The 22,503-nt window shown below is 44.7% G+C and overlaps 1 protein-coding gene across 1 annotated transcript; it reads left to right on the top strand.

Moving 5' to 3' along the window:
* Nucleotides 1-2: 2 nt before the first annotated feature.
* Nucleotides 3-22,182, top strand: MTHFR (methylenetetrahydrofolate reductase). Its single transcript, XM_075839351.1, has 12 exons — nucleotides 3-130; nucleotides 8,807-9,045; nucleotides 9,192-9,430; nucleotides 11,539-11,649; nucleotides 11,735-11,928; nucleotides 12,819-13,069; nucleotides 15,412-15,546; nucleotides 15,642-15,822; nucleotides 15,925-16,107; nucleotides 16,476-16,577; nucleotides 16,657-16,776; nucleotides 18,824-22,182. Exons 2-12 carry the CDS (start codon nucleotides 8,828-8,830, stop codon nucleotides 19,019-19,021), a joined length of 1,932 nt encoding a protein of 643 aa, XP_075695466.1. The 5' UTR covers nucleotides 3-130; nucleotides 8,807-8,827; the 3' UTR covers nucleotides 19,022-22,182.
* The last annotated feature ends 321 nt before the right edge of the window (nucleotides 22,183-22,503 follow it).

Genomic DNA, 22,503 nt, shown 5'->3' on the forward strand with positions numbered 1-22,503 from the left:
GAGCGTTTGTGTGGACTGTATAGTCACGTGCTGCCTGTCTCCCGATGACGTCACGAAGAGGTTTAATGCGCGTTGCCGGCGGGTCGGGGGCGAGGATTGGTTCAGCGGCGTGGAGACATCAACGAGGGAGGTGAGAGCGTGCACCGGGACCAGGGATGAAGGGGGGGAGGGGGATTAATATGTATGGCCGGCCGTACACCCCGTGATCTACAGATCTATGTGCATTCACTTCTACCCATGTTATGGCTATGGGAGATTGAATGAATCCTATAAACCCCTGCGCTCCAGCTGCTGCTGGTGGACTACAGGTGCCAGCATGCCATGCACCCCTAGTGGCCTCTGCAGCATGCTGGTGCTTGTAGTTCACCCCAATCACAGCCTACCTTCTGCCCCTGAATGAATGACTGCTCATGGGGGGAGGGGGCGACTGACATTGTTTCCAAAATCACCTCTAATAATTTGGGGGCTAGCCCCCCCCCCCCCCCCGCTTTCTCTGTGACTTGTAAAACCGTTTCCTCTGTGACGCGTTGCGACTTCATTTCTTGCCATTCGCGCCGCACAACTTTCTACTGCTCCGTAGAAGTCCAATCAAAGTCGCCAAAGTCTGATTTCCATTGATGTTTACGCAGAACGAACGTCATGTGTCTACGTAATTGTGCGTGGCGGCTGCATACACGGGGCGATTTTCTATTACGACCGTTTTACTAAAATCACCGCTGATTAATCGCCCTTTAGACCTAATAATAATGTACGATCTGCAGTCAAGCGCGACTTAATACGGCGTCTCGCCACTGACCGCAATCACGAGTACAGTTCCGAATCTGCCATGATGTAGTTATTGGTGGCACAAAGTGACCCGAGCAGCTCAGACCAACGTTTGCAATATTTGTTCCATCTACATTTTCAGGATCTCTGCTTGCTGTCAGTGAATGGGTCCATTCTTCATTATTTTTTGCATCCAAGGGCTTGAAGGGGTACTCCCAAGATCAACATTTATCACCGAAAATGTTTGATGGCTGGGGGGGGGGGTTCACCGCTGAGACCCCCAATGATTAATAGAACAGGGGCCCGGAGCCCCCTGTTCTACCTCACTGCATGACCGCAGAGAGGGCAATGTTAAATAGATCAGCGTGCGTGGTGACGCTCCATTCCAAGTCTATGCGAATGACTGAGAAGCCAAGTACAGGGTTAAGCTGTAACTGTCCGCACCGTTCACATTGAATGGAGTGGCATCGCACATGCTTGAATGCCTTTCCATTCAAGGTCTTCCTCGCTGTGATCATACAGTGTGGAAAAACGGGGGGGGGGGGGGACCCCTGTTCTACTGATCAAACAAAAAGACCTAATATCCTTCACAGCTGAGGGTTTGTTACCATTGTATATGTTCTACACAATCCTCTGCTAGCTAAACTCCAGACTGATGCATTTTACCTGCACTGGTACGTTGTAACAAACTGTCAGGTCATCAGTGAGGTTTGTGTTGTTGATGTATTAGGGCCTGTTCCCATGAGTTGGAGGCTCCGTCAGGGGCCTTCGTCTCAGATCCGGCCCAAAATGACAAACCCTCAACTGTGAAGTATTAGGTCTGTGCGGGTTTTCCGTTTCTGGATGTTGTAAACATTGTTTCCATTCCCTGACGGCAAGCAGATATCATCATTAAAATACCGTATTTATTTTTTACCTTTGCCAAGTGATTGTCTCCTCAAGCATATGATCTGTCGCAATGTGTAGGGGAAGGGGGGCGTAATCCGTCAGTGGTCTAATAATACCCAATAAGCCATACAACGTGTCAAGGCAGTCATGTGATGCTTCCCTGGGACTTCTGATTGGCTGAGCGGGAAATGCATGGCAAGCTATTTGCGCACCCTAAAGTGCCCATTTAGGGTCCCTTTAGTGGCTGTAAATCTCCGCACCCCACTAACTATCCCAGCCGTGCAGATATCCGCTGCGACCGGCCTTATAATAATTCCGCAATTGAATTACTTCGATCAAGGCGGCAGCTGTGGTGTAATCTCTTGGGTCATGGCCGAGTTGTTATCTGTGGCACTATTATCATGATGGGTACAAACAACTCAGTCAGCGTCCTGTTTACTTTGGTGCCAAAGCGAGAGGATCGATCTAAAAATACATGGATTTTGTAATGGCCGTTTTTGGTTTTTTTCTTAAAGGGATAGTACACCTAAACATCACCTTGTTTCCTATTATCAGTCATGTCCGGCTGGGGAGACGCTGACTGTAGGTTTCTTCTGTGGGATGAGCAGAAAACTCCCGGCCTCCGTGATCAATACTTTGTCCCATATCTTCAGTGCTGAGAAACTTACATACAACTTGCCGCTTCCACTATTATAAGCTGCCGACTTTAGGGTTAGTGGCCCTTTAAAAACGGGCACAGGCACCAGCAGAGAATTCTAGTAACCGCCCAGTCCATTTTGCCCCTCGTTGTAGTAATGTCCATTAGTATAGCAATCCTTGAAGTGTATTTGAGGACTTTTGTCATCCGAGGCGGATGTTTTACACGTCTTAAAGGGCCACACCACCCACAGCATTTATATGCATGAATATAGTCAACATCTTTGTATACGTAAAGCGATGGGGCAATTGAAGAAAAAAAAGGCAATCTGTAAAGGCGGCTCTTGTTATGGTGAAATAGAGCTGTCCAGCCGTTTCTTGGCGCTGTCGGGAGCCTGAACCATGGCAATCAGCTGATCGCCGCCTCGGCTCCTTTCTAAATGGGTTGTTTCCTGCCGTATCCTTTTATAATTAAACATTCTGCAAGTTTCTAACATATTTTGTGCATCGCTTCCTGTCTATTTTCAAGATCTATGCTTGCTGTCAGTGAATGGGAATATTCTTGTTTACATCCAGAGGCCGAAAACCCCTACAAGTTTGCTCCAACTGTAGAGTCTAGAAAATACTGGAACCTAAACCGCCTGAATTCCAGACTGATACACATTGGCCTCTATCCCATTACGTGGGCGCTATATGTCGGGAGGATTATAGGCGTACGTTGCTAATAAGCTCCCATAGTGAAAAAAACAAACTATACCGCAATATTATATATAGCAAAAAATATATATAAAAAATGCCAATGCATTATGGCACGGCGTATGCCGGGTGAATGGGGGCCAATGGACACGTTCGGTGTACAAGCGCTGATTGTAGGGCTCTATCTAACGCAGTTGAAAAAGAGCCTTTCCTGCACTGATACATTGTAACAGAACAGGAGAGAGACTTGTACTTGGCTTACAGAGGATTGTCTATACTTGCACTGTGATTACAACACCTATAATTGCTGCTGTGTACCCGCTGTGGGCACAGTCTGGGCAGCGTTGGCTGTGAGGATGTTATACTTTAACCACACCTGATTTGGCACTGAGAACATTCTGACTTTTCACCTAGTTTTCCTGGTGAACTGGTTGCAGGCGGCGGTCCGTATTACTGATGATTATAAAATCGCGAGGATTTCATAGCGTAGACCTGGGGGGGGGCGCGTTTACTTCCTGATTGTTACCTTGCAGATCTCTCAGCTGCTGGGGGTAGTAGTGCCAGTTCTGCCCGCAGCTGTACATATGACCAGTGTTATGTCCACATAGTTGATGAGGAACCTGAGTCTTTTTTTTCAATGTTAAGTCCAACCTATAGCGTCTTGTCAACACGTAACGGAATAGCTGCGTATTTTCCATCCGGTATTGCGGACGTAAGTTACGCAGCGGAATACGGCAGCAGCAGCAGCAAAGTGGGTGAGATTTAACAAATGTCGTCCACACGCTGCGGATAAATTCAGTCCAGAAATTCACCTGCGGTGCGTAATTTAAGTTCCGCAGCATGTCCGTTATTGCTGCGGAAAGTGGACGGATTTCCTGCGTAATTTGCTGCGGAAACGCTGCAGAATTTCTTACAGGGGTGGAAATGACATCACAGGAAAAATAAATATCATCACACAGCACTTGGGGGGGGGGGGGAAACAAAACCCCAAAAATCTCAACTATTTTCTGCAGTAAAAAAACGCATGAAATTCTTCCCCCGTTTCCAAATACAGCGATCATAATAAATCCCGGGATCAACCGCCCATCTCCAGGATCTAGTTCTCATAACCAGTAATATTATATCTTTCAAGACCGGCCCTTCCTGAACTCCATGAATCAACCATCACAACATCCCTCGGCAGAGAGTTCCATCGTCTCACCGCTCTTACAGTAAAGAATCCGGTCTGTGACGATGGTGAAACCTTTTTTTCCTCTAGATGTAGCGGATGTCCCCTTGTCCTTGTTACAAGCCTAGGTGTAAAAAGATCATTAGATCTCTGTACTGTCCAATTATATATCTAGGTCTGCGGATTCTCATTTTAGGGAGTTGCTATTGATTGAAACTTTTCTACAGTTATGCATTTTTGATCGTAGGAAAACATTATTTTTTTTTTTTTTTAAAGGGGTTGCCTGCTTCGAGTAATCCATTTCCATATTCCCTACGCGGGGGCTTCTGAGCAGGGGTCTCTGCTCTATTATTCAGGGTGTGGCAGACCTGGCACATCCAGATACACATTGACTTCGGTGAGCGTTGCGTAACGCTTCCTTTAACCTGCAGTCAGTTTATAGCCGGAAAAGTGTCCGCTGAACCCCTTTAAGGACGCATGTTCCATTAAACGATAACCCCCGCACGAGACCCCCTTTATTAGCCTGCGTGGATACAGCTACCGAGGAACGGCTTTCTCTGCTCTACCTGCGTTACGTGGTTAACCATTTATTTGAATGACCGACATGTAACCTCATATTTCACATTTTTAACGACCAGCGCTTACCCTGACAATAACTCTGGGCCCCCATTGAGCAACCCCCCCCCCCCCCTAGTTATGCTGAACAGGTGCCACATGTCAATTGCTATATAAGGCCTGATTCACACGAACGCTGCGCATCTCGGACGTGATAAACTACCGTTTTTCACGTCCGAGGTGCAACTGTGCTCAGCGCTGTGGGACGCGATGTCTCGCATCCCCCATATTTGAGAGTCTATGGAGTGATGCGTGAAAAGATAGGACATGTCCTATTTTCCCATGGACCCTTCACGCGGTCTGTTGAAACAACGGCTGTGTGAACGGCCACATTATATAACATAGGTCCGTAGGATGGGCGCTGTTTCAACGGCCATCCCACGGACGTTTAACACGTTCGTGTGAATCGGGCCTAAGGAGGATTTCATCGTTTTGTTGGTACATTTTACATGCTACTGATCCGTAAGTTACAAGACACACTGTAACGAGCCATGCAGCTGTGGTGGATGGACATGACCATGATGCTTTCATTCACTGACCGCAAGCAGAGAGATTTAGGGTATGTTCACATAGGGTGGGTCCGCTGCCTAAAAGCACACCGCGTATCCGCCCTGGTCGCCGCAGGGTATTTCAGCCAAAAATCTGTGTAAATTCCATTAAAATTAGCAGACCTTCCGCTGCGGAAAAACCGCACCGCTTCCCGAGTTTTTTTTGGTGACCTCTCCTCTGAAAAACGCAGCAATTCAGTCCACTTTCCGCAGGAGGAATTGACAATCTGCGGTACGAAAAATACGCACCGCAGGTGAATTTCTGCTCCGTTTTACGCAGCCTGCGGATGAGATTTGTTAAATCTCACCCACTTTTGCTGATACTGTATTCTACTGCGGATTTTCCGTCCACAATTCCGGATGGTAAATACGCAGCAGTTCCGCTACGTGTGAACGATCCCTTACTATGGCGACGCGTCTGTCTGACATTCTTCAGCCCTGGGATGATTCACCCCATGTGACCGCTACAACCTGTGATTGACTGCAGCAGTCACATGGGATGAAACGTCGGCCTGGACAAAAAAATACCAAAGGATTCTGGGTAAGTATAAGTTCTTCTGAGTTGCGCTTTTTTGCCGCAGAATCGTTGCTTTTCCACCGCAAAAGTCGCAACATCTATTTGTTGCAGGTATTACCTCCCCGTTGAATTAAATGGGTAAAACCTGCAACAAATAAGCAGCGATTACGCCGATACAAGTGACGTGATGCGGATTTAAAAAAACGCACCGCAGGTCAATGTCTGAGCACTTTTTCCGCTCTGCATTCAAATCTCATCCAATTTTTTGCTACTGTATTATGCTGCCGATCTTCCACAAAGAGCTCCGTTGCGGAAAACCTGCAATATTTACGCTGTGTGTGAACTGACCCTTAAAGTGAGCCCTTAAAAAAAAAAAAAAATGAAGGTTGCAGGGCTATTTATTATGCAATAAAGCTTGGAAAATGTACTGTTCCAAATGTGAGGCTGGTGGCAGGCCCGCTGTTCTGTATAGTTTGCCCGCTCTTAAGCGTCCTTTGCCCACGCCAGTGTCTGCGGGCAGCTTTACATTACACTTATGGCTGCTGGAATTGGCAAAGTTTAATTGCACCTGTGACCCAGATACGGTATAAGTGGAATATTACATAATTCTCCGCAGGGCTGTTTGATTAACCCTCCCCCGCCCTCCTGTCCTCCACGTGTGCATAATACCTGCGCAGAGAAGTTCCTAGAAGTCCCTGGGGCCACTTTTCCCACAGAAGTTTATACATCTCCGTGCGAAGACTTCAGTACATAAAGATCAGATATCACCGGGCGCTTTAAATAGCAGCCGCTTCTCTCCGCTCCATTTTGGGACTGGTGGAGTCCAGGACCGGCAGCTGTATCTGTATTCTAGATGTGACTTTAGAGAAAACCATTATGTGAATGAGGCGTTTTCTGTAGCAGGTGCCGGGATTTCTGCAACAAATCTGCCGCGTGTGACTGCGCCATAAGGCCGGCTCTGCACTGCGACTGTTATTATTCTACGTGTGAGCGTAAAAAAACACGTCGTATGCACTACAATGCGTTTTTGATGCATTTTTCGGCGCGTGAAATGCATTCAATACATGCCGTGTGAACAAGGCCTTAGAGTGGGGGGGGGGGCGGTGGCAACTTTAACGGACGAGACAGCACCCACCCTCATTGCTTTACACGTCATGTAAAAAAAAGCGTCAGGTCAATTCTTGGCACGGAAAACGCGCATAATTTCCCTAGTCAATGGGAGTCCTAGTTAGCCGAAAAAAGCTCTTCGCAGAAACACTAGCATCTGATGCTTTTACTCATTGTTTTGTTGTTTTTTTTTAGCGCCGTGTGAACAAGGCCTACGACCCAGCTGAGGAGCCTAGGCCAAGCCCACACTATATACAAAGAGGGGGTCCACTAGGGATCACCTGACCGGCACGAAAACTCCTTTCATGTCTGAGGGGGGGGGGGGGTCACCCCCACATATTGGCAGCAATGTCTTTTAATAGGCATTTTATGGAATAACTTATATAATCAATTTACTATTTAGTGGCTCCTGCAAAACGGAGCCGTGCTTTACGCAGATTTTCTTTTTAAGGCTAAATGCACACGATGCGGAATTTGATGCGGAAAAAACTGCAGATAATTCCGCAGGTAAAATCCGCACTTAATGGTTTGTTTTTATTTGCGGTTTTTACATTTTGATGCGGAAATAGGTGCAGTTTTATGCTGTGGATTTTGGTGCGTTCTTTTTCTAAACTTGACCGATATAATTCTGCGGCAGAAACGCAAAATAAACGGACATGAGCGGATTTTGAAGTACGCGCCGCAGGTCAATTTACGCACGGAAAAGTCTTGCAACGTGTAGATGAAATTACTTTGGATCTCTTTTACCTTGCTGCTACTGTATTACGCTGCAGATTTGGCGCAGGAAAATCCGAGCAACAGATCCACACATCGTGTACAAGGGGGCCTTAGAGACCCCATGGTTTTAACACTCAGGGCCTAATTTTTTTTATATGCGGGAAACTGGTCTTGTTGCTCATAGCAACCAATCAGAGCTCCGCTTTCATTTTTCCAGTGCAGTATCAAAAAAGAAAGCTGAGATTTGATTGGTTGCTATGGGCAACGGGGGCAGTTTTGTGTTTTTTTTTGTTAGACCGTATTGATATGATGCCCACAGTGTTTATTGTGCGCGGGGGGGGGGGGGGTCATTCGCTAAACCCTTGCGTTAGGTAGTACACAAGGGACCATTGTAGGGCACAGAATGGTGCCGTGTCCGCGCGTGGCTCCTTGGCAGGTGTGTAGGTTGAGGTTACTGACTATAGAATGTTACACGTCACCTGACCCGCTGTCGTAGATTATCTGGTATTATCGGAGCGGGCAGTGGAGCGTTATATCTGCAGATAACGGTGAGGAGTCGCTTCCTATGAGGCCTCCTGATTTTTGCTCCCAGTGAGTGTTCACCTATAACCCGTGTATGAACCGCAGGACCCCGGCGCCGCGATGACTCAGCGGCTAAAGTCTAACACCACCAATACGAGCACTGGGAGATAAACGTGAGATTGGGAGAATTGTCCTTTCCCTGCGTCAGGCGATTAATACATCACTATATATGTACTGAAGATGCCGGAGTATGGGGCAGCCCGAAACAGGAATTCCGGTAGTCTGGAAAGTTAATAAATAATCCATAAATCTGGCAGTCCTGTTGGTTTGAATCCTTTTTTTTTTTTTTTTTTCTTCCTCATCTCTGTGTATATGTATGACTAATGTTGTGCGGTGTCACCCAGCTTTCCCAGGCTCCTGAAAGGGCCCGTTTTTCTTCTTATGCAGCAGCAGAGCATGATCCGCGCCCTAGATCGACAGTTTGACCATTCAGGGCAGAAATGCTGACTGGCAAACCCATGTAAAATCTGTAATGGCAGCCATATTGTTATCATCCAGCTTTCCCAGGAACAGATATAACTGAATTACTAAGTAGTATATGAATTCTCTTTTTCTGGTTGGTCTTAGGTTTGTTCTCTGGTGCTCATCATGGTGAAGGCAAACAGCAATGACGGCAGCAGCGCCAGCTGTAGCAGCACAGAAAACTCCAAGGAGAGCTCCCGATGCTCCACCCCAGTGCTAGACATAGAGCGACATGAGCGGCTGCGGGATAAAATGCGTCGGCGCATTGAAGCTGGAGATAAGTGGTTCTCGCTGGAGTTCTTTCCACCACGAACAGCCAGCGGTGCCGTCAACCTGATATCCAGGTGTGTGAGTAATCGCTGGACCACCAAGTGAACCTCTGGGGTCTGGGGTGTGCCATAGGAGGAGTTTGTGCCCCTTTTGTATTTAATTATAAAGTCAAGGTTCCGGGACTGATGTCGTCATCTTCTAAGTTCTTCTCACATTGCAGGTTTGATCGTATGGGTTCTGGGGGCCCCCTCTTCATCGATGTGACTTGGCACCCCGCTGGCGACCCTGGCTCAGACAAAGAAACTTCCTCCATGATCATTGCAAGTACAGCTGTGAAATTCTGCGGATTAGAGACCGTCCTGCACATGACTTGTTGTACTCAAACCAAGGAGGAGATCACAAAACATCTTCAGAAGGCAAAACACAACGGACTCAAAAATATAATGGCTCTTCGAGGAGGTATGACCAAAAATCACCTATTCTATTAGGAATAATCTGCTATTTAAGTGTATTTTTAGATATTGGGGTATATTGTACAACATTTCTACGATCTATAAATGCTTGTACTGCCCCCTATGTATAAGAATATAACTACTATCATACTGCCCCCCTATGTGCAAGAATATAACTACTATAATACTGCTCTTATATACAAGATTATAACTACTATAATACTGCTCCCTATATACAAGAATATAACTACTATAATACTGCTCCCTATATACAAGAATATAACTACTATAATACTGCCCCTATATACAAGATTATAACTACTATAATACTGCTCCCTATATACAAGAATATAACTACTATAATACTGCTCCTATATACAAGAATATAACTACTATAATACTGCCCCTATATACAAGAATATAACTACTATAATACTGCTCCTATATACAAGAATATAACTACTATAATACTGCCCCTATATACAAGAATATAACTACTATAATACTGCCCCTATATACAAGAATATAACTACTATAATACTGCCCCTATATACAAGAATATAACTACTATAATACTGCTCCTATATACAAGAATATAACTACTATAATACTGCTCCCTATATACAAGAATATAACTACTATAATACTGCCCCTATATACAAGAATATAACTACTATAATACTGCCCCTATATACAAGAATATAACTACTATAATACTGCCCCTATATACAAGAATATAACTACTATAATACTGCTCCCTATATACAAGAATATAACTACTATAATACTGCCCCTATATACAAGAATATAACTACTATAATACTGCCCCTATATACAAGAATATAACTACTATAATACTGCTCCCTATATACAAGAATATAACTACTATAATACTGCGCCCTATATACAAGAATATAACTACTATAATACTGCGCCCTATATACAAGAATATAACTACTATAATACTGCCCCCTATATACAAGAATATAACTGCTATAATACTGCCCCTATGTACAAGAATATAACTACTATAATACTGCCCCTATGTACAAGAATATAACTACTATAATACTGCCCCTATATACAAGACTATAACTACTATAATACTGCCCCTATATACAAGAATATAACTACTATAATACTGCCCCCTATATACAAGAATATAACTACTATAATACTGCTCCAATATACAAGAATATAACTACTATAATACTGCTCCCTATATACAAGAATATAATTACTATAATACTGCCCCTACATACAAGAATATAACTACTATAATACTGCCCCCTATATACAAGAATATAACTACTATAATACTGCGCCCTATATACAAGAATATAACTACTATAATACTGCTCCCTATATACAAGAATATAACTACTATAATACTGCCCCTATATACAAGAATATAACTACTATAATACTGCCCCTATATACAAGAATATAACTACTATAATACTGCCCCTATATACAAGAATATAACTACTATAATACTGCCCCTATATACAAGAATATAACTATTATAATACTGCTCCTATATACAAGAATATAACTACTATAATACTGCCCCCTATATACAAGAATATAACTACTATAATACTGCCCCCTATATACAAGAATATAACTACTATAATACTGCCCCCTATATACAAGAATATAACTCCTATAATACTGCCCCTATATACAAGAATATAACTACTATAATACTGCCCCTATATACAAGAATATAACTACTATAATACTGCCCCTATATACAAGAATATAACTATTATAATACTGCTCCTATATACAAGAATATAACTACTATAATACTGCCCCCTATATACAAGAATATAACTACTATAATACTGCCCCCTATATACAAGAATATAACTACTATAATACTGCCCCCTATATACAAGAATATAACTACTATAATACTGCTCCTATATACAAGAATATATCTACTATAATACTGCCCCCTATATACAAGAATATAACTACTATAATACTGCCCCCTATACACAAGAATATAACTACTATAATACTGCCCCCTATATACAAGAATATAACTGCTATAATACTAGCCCTATGTATTGCAGTTTCATTGTGAACCTTTTTATTATATTCTAGATCCCGTTGGTGAAGAGTGGGATGAAGAAGTGGAAGAATTTAATTTTGCCATTGACTTGGTAAAACACATCCGCCATGAATTTGATGACTACTTTGACATCTGTGTTGCCGGTAATTCCTTATTTCTGAGGTCTAATAAACCATAGGGAACATGAATGGCGGTTTGGGTAACATGAGGCTGCCTCCATTTTTACAGGTTATCCCAAAGGGCACCCCGAGGCTGAGAGCTATGAGGCCGACCTCCGACACTTGAAGGAGAAAGTGGATGCTGGAGCGGACTTCATTGTCTCTCAGCTCTTCTTCCGATCAGAAACCTTTCTACAGTTCCTGAAGGATTGTAGGGCCATCGACATCACCTGTCCCGTCCTGCCGGGAATATTTCCAATCCAGGTGTGTGTGAATTACTTTATTAAAGGCGTTGTCAAAATTATAAAAACATGGCTGCTGTCTTCACACAAAAAAAACAAAAAACAGCGCCACACCTGTCCACGGATTGTGTGGAGGAGCAGGTTAATTTTTATTGAAGTGAATGGGGCTGCACTGTAATACTACACACAACCTGTGGACTAGTGGGGCGCTGTTTTGGGAATAAAGCAGCCATGTTTTTTTTTTCAATCCTGGACAAGTCATTTTAAGGGTTATGCTCCTTTTATACATCTTGTAGGCAGGAATTACCTGGCAGTTTTGTGTTAGGTGGGGGGGTGTTGCCATTTTGGATTTTATGGGCCGCTCTCCTCTGGTCTCAAATAGGTGCTCCCATGTGTCAAACATGTCAGAAGATGGCACTGGTAAGTTCTCGCTGCTGAGAACCCCCCCCCCCCCCCCCATGATAGTAGCACATGGGACACGGAAGAGCCGTGTGGCCTAATAATTTTGTGTGTGTGTTGGAAAGGCGGCGGGACCAGCACCCAGACCCGCAAACCATTTTTTGGAAGTAAACTAAAGGGGTACTTTTCAAAATCGGCAGCGGGGCATGGGTTAGTCCCGGAATCTTCTGCAGCGGTCACGTGTCATTCATGGCAGCGTCACCGCTGGGGCCGCCAATTGTCTACAGCTGCGCGTGACCGATGAGCGGCTGGTGACCGCTGCAGGAGCTGCTGGGACCGGAGCGGCGGATTACCGGACCTTAACAATATGGGGGGGACGACACTACAGTTTTTTTTAGAAGTCACGGATAACCCCTTTTAACCTAAATGGTCTCTCTTACATCTACAACCGGATACAATCTGTAGACGGGTTCTCCTCCTCCATCCCTCACACAACTTGTCCTCTTCTCCCAGGGTTACGGCTCCTTACGACAGCTGGTTAAACTCTCCAAACTTGAAATACCGCAAGAAATCAAGGATATCATCGAGCCAATCAAAGATAACGACGCGGCCATCAGGAATTACGGTATTGACCTTGCCGTGTCCATGTGCCGGGAGCTGCTGGACAGCGGTCTGGTGCACGGGTTACATTTTTATACTCTCAACCGTGAAGTGGCCACCATCGACGTTCTCCGACGGCTGGGCATGTGGCAGGAGGATCCGAGGTGAGTGGCTTGTACGTGATTTATGCCACGCATGGTCTTTACGGGGAATACGATGTCATTGTGACCGTGTCACGTGGGATTAAGCCGTGTTTGTTGCCTAATGCTACAAGCACAAATTCTGTGGGATTTGCAGGGAGTTTTGGGAGTTCTCCTCCTGCATCTCCCAGCCGTGCAGCTTAATGATGGCGGCCACTACAGGAGGAATGTAGTATTACATGGTGTTCATTTAAATGAATGGGCTACCATGTAATATCAAGTCCTCCAGAGTGGGATCTGCTTTGGCAATTCTAGGGAGGTACTGAGCGGGGGACCCCCCACCTTTATCTTGTACATACACTCTTATAGGGCATATGGAAAGGGCTTGTCCAGGACTACCACTTTCCATATGCCCTATGAGAGTGTAAGCTCAATGAGCCAGATCTAAAGTTGGGTTTTTGGGTCTTTTGATATTGGTGACCTTCGAAATCAGATCGGTGAGGTTATGTTCACACGGCTTATTTTCGTAAACGCCCCGAAAAACGGCTGAAAATACAGGGGCTGAACGCCTCCAAAGATCTGCCTATTGATTGCAATGGGAAAAAAACAACGTTTCGTACCCACAGGGTATTTTCTTATGCGACCGTTTGTAAAAACATTGCGTAAAAAAGTGTCACTTCTTGAGCCGTTTTTCATTCTCAATAGAGAAACCACTCCAAATACGGCCGTAAAAAACGCATCAAAAAACGCTTGATGCATAAACGGCTGAAAATCAGAGGCTGTTTTCGCTTTGAAAACCGCTCCGTATTTTACAGCCGTTTTTTGTTTGCCGTGTGAACATAGCCTTCGGGTCCGACTTCTAGCCCCCACTGACCAGCTGAGTGACGGGTCTGTGATGCTTTGATCAGCACCGAGTAGCCTTTATTGTTTACCAGGCGCAGTGCTGTTAATTTTATAGTGGCTGTACCTAGTACTGCAGCTCCGTCCTATTCAAGGAGATGGGACTAAGTTGAAATACCAGGAACAGCCACTACAGAATGGACGGCGCTGTGTCTGGTAAACAATGAAAGGGATGTGGTACTGATGTGTTGGGGGGTGTCGGAAGTCGGACCCCCAACACCTTTTATATTGATGGCCTATCCTAAGGAGAAATCCCTTCTAAATATGTCTTCAGTTTCCTCCTCCTAGGGGCGGCCGTGTGCTGCAGAAATGTATGTATTTAAAGGGGTTGTCCAGAATTAGAAAATTATGATTGCTTTCTTCCAGAAACAGCGCCACCACTGTCCTTAGGTTGTGTCTAGTATTGCAGCTAAGCTCCATTGAAGTGAATGTGGCTGAGCTGCAGCACCACCTATAACTTGTAGATCGGTGTGGCGCTGTTTTTGGAAGAATGTAGCCATGTTTTTCTAATCCGGGAAAACCCCTTTTAACAAGCCTTCATACGCAGAAATAATGGTCGCCCATCGAAGTCTATGGGTGGTGAAAACCACGGACCGCACACGGGCGACATCTGTGTGCTGTCCGAGTTTCACGCATGAGTGACATAGAAAAGCAGAGAAATAAATAAAAAAATAAAAGTACTTTCATGGACATGAAAAAACGCATGCCACACGCAAAGCAGACTGATGCCAATACGCAACGGACATGACATATAGGAAAAACGTTGCGTATTTTACGAGCGCAAATGGGACACGCTCGTCTGAATGTAGCCTTAGGCTTGATTCAGACGAGCGTATTAGATGTCCGTGTGCTGTCTGTTAGAGCGCACGGACCTATGCAACTCAATGGGGCTATTCACATGTCCGTGGTTTTTCACGCGTCGAGCGTCCATTGTGTAAAACTCGCTGCATGTCCTATTTTAGTGATTTTTTTTTGTGGACTACGTCGCCAATCGAAGTCAATGGGTGCATGAAAAACACGGACTGCACACAGATGTCGTCCATGTTTTTCACGCACCAGTTGCTAAAGAAATGATGGGAAAAGAAACAAAAACCGGAACACTGATGCCACACTGAACTGAAACGCGGTCCGTTTTTTTGCGGACACGTTCGTCTGAGTCAAGCCTAAGTCCCCATGATCACGACCGTGCCCGTAAACGCGGTCCATGGTTCCGGGTATGGCCGGCCGCAGGCAGTCTTCCACGTTTGCGGGCCGTGCTCCCGTTATAAAGTATGGCAGCACGGTCCGTAAAACAATAAAATAGGACATGTCCTATTTTTTACGGAAGGTTTCTACGGCACGGACATCATCACGTCAATATATACGGGAAGGTGTCATTCGGCCATAGAAATTAATGGGTCCGTAATTACGGATAAAATCCACGGTTGTGTGCGCGGGGCCTAAGTTGGTGTTTTATTTCTGGTCAGGCGATCCCTGCCCTGGGCGGTCAGCGCTCATCCTAAGAGGAGAGAAGAAGACGTCCGTCCGATCTTCTGGGCTTCTCGACCAAAGAGTTACATTCACCGGACGCAGGAGTGGGACGACTTCCCCAATGGACGTTGGTTTGTATCTTGACCAAACAAAATGTAATTTCCTTCGTCCTCCCGGGAGATAAAACGGAGGAAGACTTATATATGATTTTATTTGGTTCTTAAAGGGGAAACTCCTCCTCTCCGGCCTTTGGCGAGCTGAAGGATTATTACCTCTTCTACTTGAAGAGCAAGTCTCCCCGGGATCAGTTACTGAAGATGTGGGGCGAGGAGCTGAGCAGCGAGGAGAGCGTGTTTGACGTCTTTACCTGTTACATATCCGGAATTCCCAACCGTAACGGCCAGAAAGTAAGTCTAGGGCTTAGTAACCGGACCCCGAAGGACTCTCCTCCACCGCCTTATATGGCTTGTGGATGGTGACTGCGTCTAACGTCCCTTTATTCCCTCCAGGTGACTTGCCTCCCTTGGAATGACGACCCCTTGGCTCAAGAAACCAATTTGCTAAAGGACCAACTAGAGAAAGTTAATAAACGGGGAATCCTGACCATTAATTCCCAGCCCAACGTGAATGGGAAACCCTCCACAGACCCCGTAGTCGGATGGGGGCCGAGCCGAGGTTACGTCTTTCAGAAGGTAGGGAACTGTGGTAGAATATTTATATTGTGGTAGACCTACATTGGGGAGATGTATCAAGATGGAATCTGGTTGCCATGGGCAACTACACTCTTTCCTTTGCACCAGTTTTGATACATTTCCCTCATCGACTGCTCATTACTTAAGAGCGTTACCATTGGAGACCGGAACAACGCAAAGTAAATTGTTGTAGCGAGGGCCGCCAGCCAGCTGAACCCTAAAGATCAGATGTCCTACCTGCTTGTCATAAAAACGGCATTTGCTGCAGCTGCCTGGCATTGAGCGAGTCTAGGATAGATCTTGAGAGTTACAGGGTGAGGACTAATCTATGGATTTTCGAGGACCTGTAACTTCTTTTCTCTGCACAGGCGTACTTGGAGTTCTTCACATCCAGTGAGACAGTGACTGCCCTGATCAAAGTGCTGAAGAGATATGAGCCACGAGTCAACTACCATATAGTGAATGTCCAGGTATGGCTGTGTTTGTGACATTAAATAATGGGGTCCCGACAACATGGCATAAAGGTGACTGGTTCTTATTTCTCTTCAGGGTAAAACCATCACAAACTCCACCGACCTGCAGCCAAACGCTGTGACCTGGGGCATTTTTCCTGGCCGGGAGATCGTACAGCCGACCGTGGTGGATTCAGTCAGCTTTATGTACTGGAAGGTAAGATGGGTCTTGCTGTTTTAACAAAAGGCGACTAACGAAATCTCCCAATATCCCCTGCTGGTTCAGTGTGTGCACAAAGATTTCTCTGACTTATATTTGGGGAAGAGTCACCTTTACACCATCCACTGTACAATAATCTAAGGTAGAGAAAAGTGAACTGTCCCGCTGCGTTATAGGAGCTCCGATATGCTGTTAAGGGTGTTTCTACCAGCAAGTTTTCTGACTGTTTCCAAAACAAAAACCGCTTAAATGTGAGTGCAGCTCTGGAGTATAATACAGGATGTAACTCAGGATCAGTACAGGATAAGTAATGTATGTACACAGTGACTCCACCAGCAGAATAGTGAGTGCAGCTCTGGAGTATAATACAGGATGTAACTCAGGATCAGTACAGGATAAGTAATGTATGTACACAGTGACTCCACCAGCAGAATAGTGAGTGCAGCTCTGGAGTATAATACAGGATGTAACTCAGGATCAGTACAGGATAAGTAATGTAATGTATGTACACAGTGACTCCACCAGCAGAATAGTGAGTGCAGCTCTGGAGTATAATACAGGATGTAACTCAGGATCAGTACAGGATAAGTAATGTAATGTATGTACACAGTGACTCCACCAGCAGAATAGTGAGTGCAGCTCTGGAGTATAATACAGGATGTAACTCAGGATCAGTAATGTATGTACACAGTGACTCCACCAGCAGAATAGTGAGTGCAGCTCTAGAGTATAATACAGGATGTAACTCAGGATCAGTACAGGATATGTAATGTATGTACGCAGTGACTCCACTAGCAGAATAGTGAGTGCAGCTCTGGAGTATAATACAGGATGTAACTCAGTATCAGTACAGGATAAATAATGTAATGTATGTACACAGTGACTCCACTAGCAGAATAGTGAGTGCAGCTCCAGAGTATAATACAGGATGTAACTCAGGATCAGTACAGGATAAGTAATATAATGTATGTACACAGTGACTCCACCAGCAGAATAGTGAGTGCAGCTCTGGAGTATAATACAGGATGTAACTCAGGATCAGTACAGGATAAGTAATGTATGTTCAGTGACTCCACCAGCAGAATAGAGAGTGTAGCTCTGGAGTATAATACAGGATGTAACTCAGGATCAGTACAGGATAAGTAATGTAATGTATGTATGTACACAGTGACTCCACCAGCAGAATAGTGAGTGCAGCTCTGGAGTATAATACAGGATGTAACTCAGGATCAGTAATGTATGTACACAGTGACTCCACCAGCAGAATAGTGAGTGCAGCTCTAGAGTATAATACAGGATGTAACTCAGGATCAGTACAGGATAAGTAATATAATGTATGTACACAGTGACTCCACCAGCAGAATAGTGAGTGCAGCTCTGGAGTATAATACAGGATGTAACTCAGGATCAGTACAGGATAACTAATGTAATGTATGTACACAGTGACTCCACTAGCAGAATAGTGAGTGCAGCTCCAGAGTATAATACAGGATGTAACTCAGGATCAGTACAGGATAAGTAATATAATGTATGTACACAGTGACTCCACCAGCAGAATAGTGAGTGCAGCTCTGGAGTATAATACAGGATGTAACTCAGGATCAGTACAGGATAAGTAATGTATGTACAGTGACTCCACCAGCAGAATAGAGAGTGTAGCTCTGGAGTATAATACAGGATGTAACTCAGGATCAGTACAGGATATGTAATGTATGTACACAGTGACTCCACCAGCAGAATAGTGAGTGCAGCTCTGGAGTATAATACAGGATGTAACTCAGGATCAGTACAGGATAAGTAATGTAATGTATGTACATAGTGACTCCACCAGCAGAATAGTGAGTGCAGCTCTGGAGTATAATACAGGATGTAACTCAGGATCAGTACAGAATATGTAATGTATGTACACAGTGACTCCTCCAGCAGAATAGTGAGTGCAGCTCTGGGGTATAATACAAGATGTAACTCAGGATCAGTACAGGATAAGTAATGTATTTACAATGTTACTTTTGTGTGGATTTATATGTTCATATTGTTCCTACAGGATGAAGCTTTTGCCCTATGGATCGAGCAGTGGGCAAAACTGTACGAAGAGGAGTCTCCGTCCCGCATGATCATCCAATACATTCATGATAATTACTACTTGGTGAACTTGGTGGACAATGACTTCCCCTTGGAGAACTGCCTGTGGCAAGTGATTGAGGACACGTTCCGAGAACTAGATAATCCCACGGAGCAGTGACTGTAAGGCCATCGCCTCCGCACTTTCTACTTTGTGGAATATAGAACAGCACGGGGCCACAAACCACCCCTCCCCCACATAGTGCTGGACCATAGCCTGATTGTTCCTGATGGCCGTGCATTAATCTCCACACCCCTCTACAGACATTACTCCTGTACGTCCTGACACTCGGATACGAAGTCCCACAATATAAGCGACCGGGATGAATCGTTCTGTCGATAGGACCCGAGACTTTGTGTATACGGTTTATAGGACCTGCCACTCGCTCAAGATTAAGAATCTCTCTATTTTTCTAGCAGTTTTTTTTTGGGAAGATTTCTTACTTATTTATATCCTCAGCCTCTTGTGCTGTAGGGGGAGGTGCAGCATACGCACCCGGTACAGAGGACGCGTGCTGGAAGCTGAGGCGTATGCCTTCTAATGATGTCATTGTACCCAAAACTGAACCCGAAGGCCGAGGAAGGCGGAAATTGAAGCATTTCTATACAGATCCTGGTGGGAAGAGCAGTTGTATATGACCGACCAGTCCGTCCTGTGCTCGCTGTGGGGGACACCCGCTGATCTCTAGTATATAAGATAACGCTCATATAGGACCGGCACCAGAAAGCAGTTTTTAAGCTCTCGTGTTATTTGAACTACTCATTTTTTTTTTCTTATTGCTGACGTCCAATTTAATTTAGATTATAGATTGGGGGGTTTGTCTTACCCAAGTGGCTTTATCTCCCCCCATAGACACTACAATACAATAGTTGCCCCTCCATTGTCCCCTATGATCAGAATAAGTGATAAATGTGTGACCTGTGGGGGTCCAACCTCTGCCCACCACCCTCCGCACATGGCTGTTTCCAAATCTTTCATAAGCTTGTATGGGAGATTGGTGGAATTTCTCCTTCTCAACCCTTAAGGCCACGTTCACACGTTGCGTAATTTGGTGCGGAAAATCCGCACCAAAACCGCAGGTGTAGACACGGAATTCCGCAGCTAAAACTGCACCTGATATTTTTTTGTACCGTTAAAAGTTAGTCAATTGTCCAATATACTTCCTGTGTTCCTCATGGTTTTCAAGATCTCTGCTTGTTGTCATTCAGTAATGATTTCTTCCACTGGATAAAATTCTGTCCCGCTCATGTGGTGATCACACAGCTGCTCGGCTCGTTACAGTTACGGCACGTGTACCTGCGCTGTCTTGTAACGATCCCAGCGCCTGAGTGTACGTCACATGACCACGGACAGAATTTTATCCACTGAAAGAAATCGATAAATGTTCCTACTGAATAACAGCAAGCGGAGATTTTGAAAATCCTGAGAAATGAATATAGTAAGTAAATTGGAGAATTGTATAACTTTTAATTACACAAAAAAATAACATTAATTTTCTGGCACCGGACACCACCCTTAAGGCTACGTGCACACGTTGCGTAATTTGCTGCGGAAAATATTCTCCAAAACCGCAGCAATACACAGTCACAGGTAAAAACCGCACCAGATCATGCGTTTTTCGGTGCTGGTTTTACGCGTAAATCGGTGCGCTTTCGTGCTGCGGGTTTTGGTGCGAATTTCCACAGTACTGCGCAGATACAATTCGCAAGCGGAAACGCAAGATAAATTGACATTCTGCCGATTTTGAAGTCCGCACCGCAGGTCCATTTCTGTGCAGAAAAAATCTGCACCGTGTAGATGGCATTTCTTTTGGATCTCATTTACTTTGCTGGCCCTGCGTTATGTTGCGGTTTTGCCTCTAATACGCGTTGCAAAACCGCACATAATACGCATCGTGTGCTTTGACCCTTGAGCCGTTCGCCTTACACTACAGTATAATCTTAATCACTGTATAAATGAGAAGTTCTACAACTTTATAATATACTTTGTGTGTCAGTTTCTGATAATTTTCAAAATCGCTGCTTGCTGTCAGTGAATGAGAATATTCTTCGTTACATTCGGAGGCAGTAAACCATTTAATCCTGCTCTCGGCTGAGAAGTAAATACAATTGTATCCAGTCTAGACCATGGGCTGTGAGCTATACACCAGCAGCTGCACCAATGTCTATGGTACTTTGCTACAATGTATCAGTTTGGAGTCTAGTCTGATGAGCTCAGGCCCCCTGCTCACAACCGTGACCGTAATCATGGTCCGTGATGAAGGGCACGGACAGCTGCTGACCGCCACCCACATTTGCGGCCCGTGCTCCCATATAAATTATGTCCTGTCTTATGTGGAGCTGTTCTACGGCACGGACACCTTCCCGCAAATATACGGGAAGGTGTCCGTCAGCCATAGACATGAATGGGTCCGTAATGACGGATGAAATCTACGGTCGTGTGCATGGGCCCCTCACAGCGTTGTCTAGACTGAATACAAATGTATACACTTCATAGCTGAAGGCAGGACTAGATATGTACAGGATTGTTCCCGTTCACTGACAGCAAGCAAATATCTTGAAGAGATATTGTGGTGAGAATTTGAAGCATAAAGTAAATTAGAAAGTTGTAGATAGAAATGTTTAATTTATAAAGTGATAAAGATTTATTTAGAGAAACCGGAAAACCCCTTTTTAAGTCTCATAGTCTGAGGCCCCTCGCGCACCCGCCCGTAGAATTCATACATAATACAGACCACTCGCTTCTATTTCCCATGGACGCCTTCCTGTATATTTACGGCTCTGCAAAAGACATGGCCTATATTTTTATTTTGCTTTTTACGAACCGTGCGCCTATATTTTGTATGGGCGCACGGCCCGCAAATGGTGACTGTCCACAGCCGTCAGTGCCCGTAATCACGGGACCTTCTACAGAGAGCGATTCACGCGTCCGGCCGCTTTCACTTGCACAACAGGGGTCATTTGAGGACCTTTGTTCTCCAGATGGGGTAAGATGGAGTGCCCCTTTAATGAGTCCTTGATCAGGTCCTGCTGATGCAGAGTAAAGACGTTTTACTTTCGGTTAGTCCAGATTCCTCCAGTCCGTGTGATCGGTGGCTCTATATCTATGGGGCCGGGCTGCTTGTTCTGGGCAGGTTGCGGTTTTTATACGTTTTGCGCGATGCACAATTCAGAAGCAATAGAAAATGTCTGGATCATTGGATGTCGTCTGTGACCGATTTCTTGTAATAATGTAATTGTGAATGAAATATTACAAAATGTTTATAAAATTGTCATAAGATATATGTTCTTATTATTTGGGACGGGGGGGGGGGGGGGAGGCAATACTAAGTAATACACAATATTTGTGCCGCTGTTGAATTTAGCGAAAGAATGGGAAGAATGGTCTAGACTGGATGCAATTGTAACAAACCCTCCGCTGTAAGGGTATGTACACACGGCCTATTTACGGACGTAATTCGGTCGTTTTAGCCCCGAATTACGTCCGAAAATGCGGCTCAATAGCGCTGACAAACATCTGCCCATTCATTAGAATGGGTCTTACGATGTTCTGTGCAGACGGTCATTTTTTTTACACACCGCTGTCAAAAGGCGGGGCGTAAA

Source organism: Rhinoderma darwinii, chromosome 10, assembly GCF_050947455.1.
Source record: "Rhinoderma darwinii isolate aRhiDar2 chromosome 10, aRhiDar2.hap1, whole genome shotgun sequence".
In the NCBI taxonomy this organism is placed as follows: domain Eukaryota; kingdom Metazoa; phylum Chordata; class Amphibia; order Anura; family Rhinodermatidae; genus Rhinoderma; species Rhinoderma darwinii.